We start from the raw sequence: 14,795 nt of genomic DNA, 5'->3' as shown, positions 1-14,795 counted from the left end.
AACCCAAAATTCCGCGCCCGTAGGTGATACAGAAACAAAAATCAATCGTGTTAACTTGGAACAAAAAAAAAGCATGGATCTCGAGAAGCGAACTATGTACTTTGCATCGCAAAGAGCGTGTACTACGACCAACGAACGTTTTTACAGGTGTCGACATAACAAAAAATACAAATAAACTACCCTCTAAGATACCACATGAATATTTTAATCTCTATATGCATCGTAATAAAGACGCCATGCTTTTTCATGTAAGAAAGGTGCAAAAGTTGCTAACACATAACATTATCTTGGAGAAAGTTCGTTGAATAATCAACTAAACGATAACGTACCATGATACTACAAAAATATATACAATGGTGTACGAAAGTTTCCGGACAGGTTGCCACAAAGCACGCTTCATCATCGTATTGTAAAATTATTTTCAGCTCAACGCTTAATAATATTGCTAATTCTTCGTGTAGAAAATGTAAATGAGATACCTCTATTAAAGTCTGAATTTTCAAACTTGAAAATGAAAGGATTTTCTTATTTTTTTTTTATGAGGAATCACCCACCCACCTGACTACTTGAAAAATATTATTCGATCGCACCTTGTATATTTGAGAAAATTTAATTCCTCGCAGTCCAATAAGTTTTTGCTGGCAATATCGGATAAAATTGTAGTATAGGGCCACGGAGAATTAAACACAGGAAGAAAGCAAATTTTCAATTAACAGTTATACTAAATTAAATATAAAAATGTGTGGCGAATGCATTTATCGAAGCAACGAGTAAATGATATACAATGTACAATATCCTTTTCAAATCTACAGTCTCATGCTAGAGAAAATACAAGTAAATACGTAAACGTATACTAATGTTTATAACTGTTTCTACTTAAATAAATAAAGAGTGAATCAGAATCAGTGATGCTGTACTTCTTGAATTATGTACTTCTATGATAACGTAATCGTTTTCCCTACTATTGTAATCCCCCTACTATAACATGATGACCTCCTGTTATTAGTCTAATATCTAAATCTAAACTATAACTATAATGCATGAATGAGATATCTTATGCCTACTTTATTACACACCCGATTCAATGACCGGACAGAAAAGAACTTCGTGAAAAATTGATGAAATGCTAATCTGGGAATTAACACGTTCGTTACCATGAGTTACATAGGTACAATGACTAAAATAATCGTTTATTTACTGATTTCGTTGCTTTTTAATTTCATGGTTTTCCATCTGAATAATTATAACGAACGTGTTAAATAAAATACTATTCTAATTCAGAAACGAAAGTATACTAGAGCTTCCACTCGTCATTCTAGAGAATCAGGTGCAAACTAGTCTGAACTGTTTTAACAGTCAGTCCACTATAAATCATAAGAGGGCAGTCTTGTAATTTCAGATTAAGAAATCAATTTTTTTACATTCTGTTAGAGTATATAGAGTTGGAAATGTACCTTATATTGCAAAATACGAAAAATTAACGATTTTACAGAATATTCAAATAGATTGGTCTTAATATGTACAGTGGTAGGCAGATTATTTTTATTATCTTGTAATTTCAGATTAAAAAATCAATTTTTTTGCATTCTATTACAATACATAGTATTGGAAATGTACCTTATATTGCAAAATACGAAAAATTAACGATTTTATAAAATATTCAAATAGATTGGTCTTAATATGTACAGTGGTAGGCAGATTATTAATTAGATATATTAAATTATCAGTCACATATGCTAGATGTACATTCTGACCAATCTTACATACTTTAATAGTGAATGTATGAAATATTATATACAATGCTTTTAGATAAAATAAGTATTGTTTCGAATTAAAAATGAATACACTTCATGTATTAAACTAAGTTTGTTCAGGTCTAAAATAGCATACTGCCCTCTTAAGATATCCATGTAAATTCATCGGGAGTACGCAGATAATCAGCCGATCAATTAAAATTTTAATTATACACTAGCGAAATATAATTGAAGTAACGATATTCCCCAAAATACCATTTTACATGGACATAATCTAGATCAGTGATTTCCAAACTGTTTATGTTTTGAAAATTGTTATGTTGATCATAAATAGAGTATGAATGTACGATTGTAAGACCAACTGCGAATTATTCGTCATTTAGTATCTATAATATTGTGCGATTATCGCTCTTTTGCCAACACTGTACATACTTCAATGATTTTGTATCATGTATAAAATTCTGTACACCTAAGACATAGTAATAAAACGAAAAAGATTCATGGGACAACCTAATATTCTATACTTAAATTTAGTGTCAAAAAACGACCCGATTTATGAGAGTGAACTAATATATAATTTATAACAGTTTCGAACAGTTATTTGCAGAACATTTTCAATCCCTGCAAATACCCTACTGTACTTAACTGGCGAGCCATTAATATTTAATAAGCGCTATTTTTCTCATTGCAGTAGATCCAAAGTGTCTGCACCAACCTATCTTACCAATTACAGCACTTAATCGTTTACTCGATAGTTACATAAAGACCATTACTTTCAAATTAACTTAACTTCCAAAATTAAAAATATATCGTTGATCTATTTAAGGGGCCTTTCTACCTTGTGGGATTAAAAAAAATCGAATTTTTTTTTGCATTGTCTTTTAGTAGGTAGTCTCGAAAATATATCTACCAAATATTAAATTGAAATTTGAGAAAGTAACGAAATTATAGCCTGCTGTCATGTACCACGCGCAGGGATATATAACTGGACGTAAAACTTTAAGTTGCCTTTCTACTTTGTGGGATTAACAAAATCGAATTTTTTTTTTGCATTGTCTTTTAGTATGTAGTCTCGAAAATGTATCTACCAAATATTAAATTGAAATTCGGAAAACTAACGAAGTTATATATAGTGATAACAGAAAAACTATTCAAGATATCAACAGGAAATTTATACAGTATCTTTAGAACTAGTCTCCCTATAACATGAACCAGGATAATTCCGATATCTGCAATACTTTTTCTTTTATCAACAAAAAGGCAGCCGAATACATGAAAATATTCAGTATTTTTTCGTAAAATAGCTGCCACTTTGCCATTTTTTGTTCTTTTGAAAAGATCCTAGGTCATGCTATAACCACACTCGTCTATATTAAGAATATCGTTGGTTTTTGGATTTCGGATAACTTGTTCGCGAGATATCACATATGGAGCTGGGCGCCGTTCATAAAAACTGTTGTTTGTTGATCAACAAAAACAGCGTAATCAATAGATATTATGCGTTGCAAAAATTCGTAAACATAGCTAAATATATAATAAATGTATCTACGAAACACGGAATTAATCGCTCTTTAATAGCCCGCAAAAAAAAATCACAAAGAAACATGTATTTTTCGTGCCTACAAGGTAGAATGGCCCCTTAACCCTTTGCACTCCTATGTCGAATGTGACTCGACATTTTGTCAAATCCATACCAAATAGATATCGTACACTTGAAAATTACAAAATACAACAATAGTGGAAATAAAACAGTATTTAATTGAATTTATTTGTTCCTCTGTTTGTTTAAATTGCCCTATATTTTAGTTAATGTACATTTCAAATAAAACACTTAAAAGCGTTGGGAGCTGCTAATAACAAAATTGAAATATAATTCGGAGTGCAAAGGGTTAATACTATAATACTATTGATAGAATCGTTTGGGTCTGCCAGACAGTACAAAAAGCATTCTATGGTACTACTCCCTTCCCTCGGTGCTCTAAGCGGTGACCTTCGAAACCATTCTTTCACGTTCCTCTCAGGGATCGCCCGCCCTACTTTGGAAATCACTGACCTAGATCTAGAGTACTGAGGGGGGTTGGCCAATCGCAATAAGTACGAAAACGTAACAGGATACGCGAGTCACCATGAGTACGTAGCCCTGTAAAGCCTCCGAGCATCACCGACTCCTCTCGCATGCAAACAGCAGAAGAACCATCTAATGCATTCCCGTCACCTGAGATCGGCTGCTTCGCCGGGGAACCGTACCCCGCCGGGACTTGGGTGGGGATACCGTAGCCGGGCATCGGTCCGCCGGGCACAACGGGTTGCCCGGTGGCGGGCATATTAGCGGCCATATCGAACATGCCGAAACCCTTTGGCGGTTGCTGTGCTTGTTGCGCGGCTGGATGTTGCTGAGCGACGGGTGCCGGTCGGGATGGAGACCCGCCCAGTGCCATACGAATACTATCGTTCAAATCGTCGAGCGCGCTCTTGCTAGGAGCGGCGGCGGCGGATCCACCGGTCGTTCCTGTGCCAGGTTTCCCGACCGCCGCTCCGTGAACTGTCGGAGATGAGGGTCTGGGTGTACCGTTCGTTGCTGTCGCGGGAGGCGGCGGTCTGGGAGGCGGCGTGGCAGTGGACTTACCGGAGGCCAGAGCCGCAGAGGACGTCGTCTCGCCGGCACCGTCCCCGGCGGCTCCCTCCGTGGTCTTGAGCACTGCAGAGTCGCCCCCAAAGAGATCTGCCTGGCCGCCAGCACTGAACAGGTCGCCAGACTGCGATTGCTGTTGGCTCTCGCCGCCGCTCGACGCGTTCGCGGCGCCCGCGGCACCCTGCTCGAAGAGACCGAAACCGGCTGCGTTCGACTGCGGTGGCTGGGAACCGAGGGAGGGGAAGTCGGGCATGAAGGGATTCAGTACGGATCCGGCCGCTCCTGGAGCACCAGCTTGCGCAGAAATCAAGGTGCATTCGATTAGCTTTCACGCAATCAGCTGGTTAATTGCGTCAGGGTATGGGTATGCCTTGGGCGGTTATCGACGTGTTCTTGTAAACAGCGTGCACGCTCGATGTAATGAAACTGTTAGGCTGACGGCGTGTAGGAGCGTTAAGAAACATCGTTGCTACATTCGTTTACCAGTCTTTTAGTTTATCAGTTTTGTTTAGTTAAAGTTTTTCGCTGTATCTATCGTGAACGACGACGCAAAGGTACGAAAGCATTTTGACGTGGGACTTCCCTTAACACTTGCAAGGAGAGCGCAAGACTTCTGGGTCTTTGTACTTTGTTTTTCAACATTGTACACTGATGGTAGATCTCCACATCCTTTTTACGAAAATATACCATTACAAGTACCTTTAAAAAGAGTTTATCTAATATTCTATACACATTCCGTCAAAGCGCCTTCATACTGCTGAGTCGTCGCTCTTGGATGCCGGTCAGATCTGAAAAACTTTAACATTCTTTTAATTTAATAACGAGAAATTACTATGCAACTCCGCCAAAGATTTTGCGTATTTATGGAGTACGTTAATGCTCATTTTCATAATAACTGCACAAATTTTGAAAGATTTAAAAGAAACATAAAAGCACCTTTTCGTTATTGAATTAATCTGTAGTATGAAAAGCCTTTGCGTTTGAATAGTTTAATAAATAAAATACGATCTATTCTAACTGAATTTCTTTATCGAGTTATTCAAATTCTGTTTTAAATAGAATGTAAATCGAGCTTATCCCTGATTTAGCGAGATACGTTTATAACAAGGAAACATTATCGATCTATCGATGCTCGTTAAACGTATTTGATAAATTAATATGCGCTCATACTCTGCGCGCGATTAACATATTCACATTTGTGTATTCCATAAATACATGAAATCCGCGATATAACGGGAAAGTTCTAAGAGAGTTTAACTAGCTAGAACATCGATGCTTCTTAGTATAATTAGTACCGCATTATGATACTTGAGAAGTTAACCAGCCCCATACCACCAAGCACATAAATATTCACCGTAATTCAGTGCCCAAGTTCGCGTTCAAATGCGTTACTTGAACCAAACTATTGGTGTCGTGACTATGCAAGATACTCGTGATAAATGCAATCTTTTGTTCAATTACTTCATGTATGCTCAAAAGGAATGTTCTCATTGCATTCCTACCGATAGCGTCGAGTGTAGATTAACTTGCACAGGCATCGTCTATGAGTCTAGACAATTTAATAAGATGCAGAAGACACGATACAAAACGTTAAGCGAAATATCCTTCACAATAAAGAGAAAGAGTCATGTATATGTACAATGTTAACGTGAAGACAGAGAAAGAAACGGTGCAAGATTTGTTCGACAAGTGCGATATATAGGTAAAAATCGTTTCTTTTCGTGTGAATGCGAAACGTGGTCGAGGTACTTACCAGATTGAGAGTCTTGATTACCGAACACGGAAGAGAAACTGTTATCTGTAACAAAGTTATTATTTGCTGGTGGCGCTGCTGCGAAACCTACAAATCAAAAAATAAAACGCATCAATGGAACAAAAGAAAAACGATAACGATTACGGTGTGTATAGAAATCAAAGAATGAAACGGTAATGAATAAAACCAATTCTTGTATTTACCGTTACCGTTAGTCATCCACATATTGTTCTGCGCTTGTGCAGTTTGTGCAGGTGCAGGCTGCGGACCGCCAAACATATCCGCGAAAGGATTGCCTGCTAACTGGAGCAGATCGTCTGACGCTTTCTGCGACTAAAAGCAAATTATTCAATGACAGCGTCGGTTTGGCTGCATAAACTTAGAGGGAAATCTCTGTTCAGGTACCTGATTGTCAGCTGTCGCCGTTGGTGCTCCAAACAAATCCACGATTGGCTGATCGGCATTGTTCGTCGGCGAACTGAGGAATGGATTTGTGCTCGGGCCGGTCGTCAGGGATTGCACTTTTGCCTGAAAAACAGAGATACGTTCGAACACCGAAGAATCTATTCCGACTATCAATGATAGAACTACTGACGACTTACGTATACCCAAATGCGATGCACAATTATAGCACCACTTCAATTTTTTAATATTTCAGGTACGATACAAAATAAATTTTAAAAAAGTAAAGACGAGAAGACATCATAAACAAATGATATTTTGTTGTTGCATAATTGTAGCACCGTAATGATACAATACAATAATAAGAATAATATAATTGAGACGTTAAAGAATGGACTTTAGCAGATCTCTGTCCTGTTAATATACACATATTTATGAAGTATGAATTTGCGATTTCTTCAAGACAACAAGATTAATAGCATTTCTTTGTAAAAAGTATTTGGTACAAAAACGTACGAATACATTGTTTATAATACAAGTTGTTCGGCCACCTCTGAGAAAAATTTTAATGGGCGATTCTAGAGGCAAAAATAAGACGAAAATTAGGAATACCAATTTGTTGATTGAGACTTCGTTAAAAAGTTATTAACGTTTAAAGTTCCGTCAGTAGACATATATTGAGTGTATTTTTTCATTGTTTGAATTTTGAATTGTTAAAATTCACCAATCCGTCCGGAAGCTATGATTTTTTAAACATACGCATGAAAATTCAGGGAACCATTTCTAGCCAGAAATGATATTTTTAGTAAGGAATTTTTTTCTCGAAAGTGCGTAGAATTTCGGGGATATGTCTATTCACCAAAAATGATTGTATTTGACCCCCGCAACCAAAAATAATTTTTTTAGAACGATTTCAAATATTTTAAGTTCGCCGAAAATTTGTCTACTTATTCGAATTTTTTTCTAGAAAGTGGGTAGGATTTCGGGGGTATGTGTATTTACGAAAAATGATTGTATTTGACCCTCGCAACCAAAAATAATTTTTCCAGAGCGATATGAAAGTTTTTAATTTTCTCGACAAATTTCACACCTTCTCGAATTTTTTTCTCGAAAGTAAATAGGATTTCGGGGGTATATCCATTGACCAAAAATGATTGTAATTGACCCCCAAAAACAAAAATAATTTTTTTAGAACGATTTGAAATCTTTTAATTTTATCGAAAAATTTCACACCTTCTCGAATTTTTTTCTCGAAAGTAAGTAGGATTTCAGGGATATGTCAGTTCACCAAAAATAATTGTAATTGACCCCCGCAACTGAAAATAATTTTTTCAGAACGACTTGGAATTTTTTTTCGCCAAAAAATTTCAGCACCTACTCGATTTTTTTCCTTAAAAGTGCATAGGATTTCTGGGGTATGTCTATTCATAAAAAACGATTGTATTTAACCCCCGAAACCGAAAATAATTTTTCCAGAATGATTTGAAATTTTTTAATTACTTTTTAACGAAACCTCAATCATCAAATTGATATTCTTGATTTTCATCTTATTTTGGCCTCTAGAATATCCCATTGATTGATATCCCATTGACATTTTTCCCAGGGGTGGCACAACACCCTGTATATTTTTTGATTTAAGCACAAAGTGTTTGAAAGTTTTTATTAGATGGGGTTTATAAATGTGAACATCCGTTATATTTTGCACGTGACAATATCTATTGTCATCGATAACATAAAAAACGCTTCTTAGAGGATACTATCTGCCCTGAAAATCTTAAAGCATGGAAATTGCACTCTATCATTAAATGAACACCGAATAAAATCAAAATTCCTGTAATTTTCTTGTTTAATTACTTGAACACAATGTATCCAATTTATCAACTCAAAACTTGAAGTATGCTGTGAAGGTTGATAAACAAACAATATAAGTCTTCATAGGGAGCCACGTGGTCGACCAGAAACCGCTATCTACGACGATAAGATAAAAGAGTTTAATCGAGTCTCGAACGCGCCAAACTACACGAAACCTTGCAGAAATATTCAACGTGCTCTATTCCAAAACTATCCGACATTTGCAATCGACTGAGAAGGCTCCCTGGATGAACAGATACAAGAGACATCGTACAGCGAGACATTTGCATTCCAAGCTCGATACAAAATTGGAAATTTATGCAGGGATTAAAAAATTACATTGTCTTTGTACCTATTCGTCATCGTCCTATACGGGTGCATGTTCAAAATTTGCAACAAACAATGCAGTATATTAAGGCGTGATTCCACTGAGGCAACATGTAGCATGCAACATGAAATCGACGTTATGTAGACACTTGACATGTGTATTTGCTACACATTCATTTGTTTCCTTTCCGAAATAAAGAAATGCGGGATTATTTGATATTGTTTTGTCGAATCGACAAGATTGAACATGTCGAGCAATGTCGTCAGTTAATGACAAGTAGCATGCTACAGGTCGCATAGTGTTACCGAACGACAAGTGGCATGTTACAAGTCGCATAGTGTTGCCTCAGTGGAATCATACCTTCACATATCGTAACTAAAAAATGGAGTTGCATCTCCCTCCGCTGAAAAATCTTCGATTAGCTCGGTGTAGATCTAATAAATCAGGTTACGATTACGTCGCCCAGTAGTTCCGCCAGAACGAAATATTTTAGTACCTTGTACTGATTCATGGCGGCCTCCTCTTCCGCGAGGGCCTGCTGTCGCAACGCTTCGTCGATATGTCCATTTCCGGTGTGGTCGAGGTTATTACTGGCTGCTGTTCCAAACGCAGTACTGGTGGAAGACAGGGCGGACACTCCCGACTTTACATTCGTTCTATTGCTGCTTGGGTAATGATAGGGCAATGGATATGTCTCGATGGAGTGGGTGGATTCACAGAGGAAAGGAGGAAAAGCCGTTTCAGCGTAGACGAGTGTGGCCGAAGGAGCGAAAAGGAACGTTGATCATTGAAAACAAAGGAGAAGACAAACAAAAAAACAAAGAAACGGTGTAATACGCATAAAGATATGACGATGTGTAAAAGTTCAACTACTCAGTGCTCCCATACACCCATACATTCGCCGCGGACACACATGCGTGACGCTAGCTTTCTTTTCCGCAGACCCATCTTTTTTTTTTTTTTTTTACAAATCTTCCGCTTGATAGCTGACTACAACGTTCCTTTTGAAACGGAATCACACAAGCAATTACTTTGACTCGTACTACCTAATGTGTGTTTTACAATGGAAACGAAACAATAATATATAAAAAAAAAAAAAAAAAAATAGGTATATTCATGTTTTGCTACTGCTACGACACACTTGCGCGCACACACACTTATGTACACATTTACTTATGTGCAAGAAAGTAGATATTGCCTAGCTTCTAGTACCGATCGATCTATAAAACCGAATACAATCGCGATCAGAAAATAAAAGTTTTGTGCAACATGTGAAAACTATAAACCAATTTTGTACGAACAGTTTGATCCAACGACGGAAAAATAAAGCGTACGAATAGCGACAGAATTTCGTAATTACAAAAGATCGCTTTGTACTCGTGACTACTGACAGACTACCGAGCATAGAAAAGATTTAGCCTTCGAGGATGTTCTTTGCTCGCGTAAATTTAAACAATTTACGCAACGTCGTACAAAGCAAATTCCATGAAACACATTTATTAAATTAGATCGCGGCAAGGTGCACTTTTGACGTGAACTATTAAAAACTATAGTTAAATAAACAGGAAACATATCGAATCCGTCCTTCGCCAATTTTGATGAAACTTATGAGAGAAGTAGTTTTTGAAGAAGTATTTAACCCGTGTCTTTTTTAATGGCCGACATCTACTTTGGAAGGGTGGAAATAGCCCCAAAAATGGGGGTGATGGAAACATATTTTTGGAGTATCTTGAGAACTAGACGACGCACGATGATCCAAATCGGTGATCTAACGGGACAACACATATTTTAGTGATCTTATCTTAATAATAATATCATAAACTCAAGCGATTGCGACGACATATTTTTGTTTAATGTTATAGATTAAAATACACACTTTGGCTATATGGACTTTAATAAGGAAATACGCAAATATAGTATACAACCATTTATGTCTGTAAATGAAAATATTAGGTTGGGGAAAAAGAAATCCATTATTTTTCACTTTTAGATGGCTGTGGTGATATTAGAGACCAAAATTAGATGAAAATCAAGAATACCAATTTGTTGATGGAGGCTTCATTAAAAAGTTATTAACAATTAAAAATATTAAATTAAAAAATTTCAAATCGTTCTGGAAAAATTATTTTCAGCCGCAAGGGTCAATTACGATCATTTTTGGTGAATACACATATTCTCCAAATCCCACGCATTTTCGAGAAAAAAATTCCTTACCGAAAATCTAATTAAGGGGCCTTTTTCAACGAAAAAAAAAATTTCAAATCGGTTTGAAAAAATTATTTTCGGTTGCGGGGGTTAATTACAATCATTTTTGGTGAATAGACATACCCACGAAATCCTAACCACTTTCTAGAAAAAAATTGGAGAAGGTGTGTAATTTTCTGGCGGAAAAAAAAATTTCAAATCGGGTTGGAAAAATTATTTTCGGTTGCGGGGGTTAATTATAATTATTTTTGGTGAATAAACATACCCTAGACATCCTACCCACTTTCTAGAAAAAAATTCGAGAAGATGTGTAATTTTCCGGCGGAAAAAAAAAATTTCAAATCGGGTTGGAAAAATTATTTTCGGTTGCGAGGATCAATTACAATTATTTTTGGTGAATAAACATACCCCCGAAATCCTGCGCATTTTCGAGAAAAAAATTCAGTACGGGCGGAACTTTAAACGTTAATAGCTTTTTAACAACGCCTCCATCAACAAATTGGTATTCTTGATTTTCGTCTTATTTTGGCCTCTAGAATCCCCCATTAAAATGTTTCACCCTGTATAGAGGGTCATTTTATACATACATTATACATGCACTATCGTCCAAATTTTACAGGCGGTCACAGTTTCGTACAAAATATAAAGGTCTTCGTATATATTATGAAAGTAATCATTAATAAGAAATACTTATTGACATTTACAACTAATTTAGTCAGGGACACTTCCTCTTCGTTCATATTTCTAGAAAATTCTTATTATTTCCTTACGGTTGAATGTTTGCGTTATTACTCTCCCAATGAAATTTGAAAAAACTGAAGCTTACCTGTAACTATCATGTTTTTCTGCTGTATTCGCTTCAAGCAACAATCAATTATACTTAAGTATTCGTCACGATTAGTTATCATTTTTTAATCCAATGTGTGTATCACGGAGTTGTTTTAATAAAGTTTTGCTATTTAAAATGGCCCAAAAAAATAGTAGTTTGCTTTAAAAAAGGTTCCATAAGAAATTTATTTTTCTTCAAAAGCTACCTCCTCTATAAATTTCATTAAAATGGGCGCGCGTGAGTTCGACGTTCTCTTGCAAGAACTGAACAAAAAATTCTCGATGCGTGCAATCAACATAAAAATACGCAAAATTATTTGCAATAAAAAGTAAGGTACTGTTTGGCAAGCAAAGTGAAACGTCTGCGAAAGTATAGATTTCAGGACAAAACAAAATGTTCGAATGCTTCACAGTATTGTTAATAGGATAGCAATAGGAGATACACAGTGATCGAAAGGGTGGCCATAGATAACGTAAAACAGAATAAAAAAAACTTTATTACGAACAGGTGGAATACATTTCGTTCTGCGACAGTCGCGTCTGTACGATCACCGAAACAAAAAATTGCGATTGCACGACGTGTGCAAACCACGCCGTGTACAAACCCGAACCGTTAACGGATTCCGTCTCGCAATATAACACGAAAGGTTTCCTATGACAACACACAGTATTTAAAAACAACAAAGCAAACCAAAATTTAGGTTTAAACTTAACAGGCTCGAAAATTGCAACGTAAAGTAACTCTTTTGAACAAAAATGGGGAAAAAGATCTTTGAACGAAAAAGCACATTTTTCTTTTTTCAAGCAATAAAAAAATAAATGCCAACATTACCTTTCACCCTACAACTTACAAAACATTTTGCGAGGAAATAATATGATTATCGGTCGGATGATAAATGGGATTTGTATCTTTGTGTTGTTGAATTTGTAATAGAATAATAACGTAGGAAAAAGTCTGATGGGATGCCTAATCTTTGTTAATTGATGCAACGGCGCTTTTCGATTTGTGACACAAAATTCTACAGAAAAGTTCTCTTCGAATGGAAATACCTTGTTTCACAGTTTGCCTTTCACATTTGTTAAGAAATGAATGCGTTTAGGTATCGCAAAATATTCCTCAAAATTAATCAGTTTATTCCTACTCTGAACATTAACATAAATTTGAAACATTTGTATGAATTGTAATCGGCATACCTTGCAGACTGCGTGGGAGTATTTGCCGCGGAACCCTTCTTTCCTTCCAGCGAGGCAAGATGCTGCTCTAACGCATCCAATAAGCTACTTGGGGCCTGAAAAATTCCAATTTTTTTTACATTACTTTATAAACAATCGCTCTGTTAATATTTTAGCAAACTTTTAATTAAATTAGTAACAATTAACCCTTTGACGAGTACACGGCCAAACGTTTGTTTCCCATTTGTAACATTCCATTGGAGATATTAATTAATTTCTAGTTTCTACGTTCAGAAATTCTGTTTTTTAATATTTTTAATATTATATACTATATAATATTTCTATATTTTTATATAATTTTAACGGGAGATTCTAGAAGCCAAAATAAGACGAAAATCAAGGATACTAATTTGTTGATTGAGGCTCCCTTAAAAAGTTATAAAAACATTTCCGGCCACACAGTATATTTTCGGTAAAGAATTTTTTTCTGGAAAGGACGTAGGAATTCGGGGGTATGTCTATTCACCAAAAATGATTGTAATTAATCCCCGCAACTGAAAATAATTTTTCCAAATTAATTTGCAATTTTTTTTTCGCCGAAAAATTTCAGTAATTACGATTTTTCTTAAAACTTTGTTTTTTATTTTTAGTTATTTTATTTGACGCTCTACAAAAAAGTTGTTTAATACTTTTTTGTAGGTACTCATGAGCTCTAGTTCACTACTAAATTTCAATGAGATACATTCACTATTACAGGAGTTATGGTCGTTTGAAAATTGGACCATTTTCATGGTGTTTTTCTCAGTTTACGGGGTCAAGGCTCAAGTATTCTAATATTGTTAGAATTTCTACATATTCTTAACCAAAATACGCATTGTTTGCCGTTTGAAACATTAACATCCTCCAATCCGTTCAGAAGTTATGACATTTCAAAGATTTACATGAAATTTTCGGGCAACATTTCTGGCCATAAATTACATTTTTGATAAGAAATTTTTTTCTCGAAACTACGTAGGATTTCGAGGTTATGTGTATTGACCAAAAATAATTGTAATTGATCACTGCAACCAAAAATAATTTTTTTTAGAACGATTTCACGTTTTTTAATTTCGCCGAAAAATTTCAGCACCTACTCGAATTTTTTTCTCGAAAGTGCGTAGGAATTCGAGTGTATGTCCCTTCACCAAAAATAATTGTAATTGACCCCCACAACCAAAATTAATTTTTTTAGAACGATTTGAAACTTTTCAATTTCGCCGAATTTCAGGGGAATCATTTATTCATGGTCAGACATTGTGTTTTCGGTAAAGAATTTTTTCCTCGTAAGTGCGTAGGATTTCGGGGGTATGTCTATTCACCAAAAATAATTGTAATTGACCCTTAAAACTAAAAATAATTTTTTTAAGATGATTTGAAATTTTTTAATTTAATTGTTAATAACTTTTTAACGAAGCCTCAGTGAAGAAATTCATATTCTTGATTTTCGTCTTATTTTGGCCTCTAGAGTCTCCCATTAACATTTTTCCCGGGGGTGGTTGAACACCCTGTATAAAAACACGTTTATAATTTGCGGAAAAAATGACCATAGACTTAGAGCCATCGCCAAGAAAATAGTATAGCAGCAACGACGAAGACTAAAATCAGTGAAATTAAGTTTTACATTCAAATTTTACAATTACGTGCCAGATAACCCGGATTTGATCACTGAAAATTATTAAACTCAACTATCGAGATTACTATAAACTAAGGGTGAACCATTTTTAAACTGTTTAGAAATTAAGAAATTGCATCGAACAAATCGAAGTCAACAATTATTTAAATCTTTACCAAAGTGCTTACTACCAATTATGTAAGCAAAAAGTGGAACAA

At 35.7% G+C, this 14,795-nt stretch overlaps 1 protein-coding gene across 15 annotated transcripts in view; it reads right to left on the bottom strand.

Annotated features, from left to right (window-relative positions):
• The window catches only part of LOC122401039 (phosphatidylinositol-binding clathrin assembly protein LAP), a 61,934-nt gene that overhangs the window by 14,979 nt on the left and 32,160 nt on the right, over positions 1 to 14,795 (bottom strand). For 5 of the 15 annotated variants that reach the window (XM_043402929.1, XM_043402921.1, XM_043402923.1 and 2 more), the window contains 6 exons: positions 12,948 to 13,042; positions 9,217 to 9,382; positions 6,545 to 6,667; positions 6,343 to 6,472; positions 6,140 to 6,226; positions 3,970 to 4,680 (listed from right to left, as the gene is read on the bottom strand). In XM_043402929.1, coding sequence (XP_043258864.1) covers positions 3,970 to 4,680; positions 6,140 to 6,226; positions 6,343 to 6,472; positions 6,545 to 6,667; positions 9,217 to 9,382; positions 12,948 to 13,042 — 1,312 coding nt within the window. The remainder of the gene's footprint in view (positions 1 to 3,969; positions 4,681 to 6,139; positions 6,227 to 6,342; positions 6,473 to 6,544; positions 6,668 to 9,216; positions 9,383 to 12,947; positions 13,043 to 14,795) is intronic. The other 10 variants (XM_043402931.1, XM_043402934.1, XM_043402933.1 and 7 more) reach the window with 7 other exon arrangements.

Source organism: Colletes gigas, unplaced genomic scaffold (genome assembly GCF_013123115.1).
Source record: "Colletes gigas isolate AHSC1104 unplaced genomic scaffold, ASM1312311v1 Colletes_gigas_Sc00021, whole genome shotgun sequence".
NCBI classification, from domain to species: Eukaryota; Metazoa; Arthropoda; class Insecta; order Hymenoptera; family Colletidae; genus Colletes; species Colletes gigas.
Note: the sequence above shows the minus strand (reverse complement) of the source record. Positions and strands in the feature narration are given on the sequence as shown.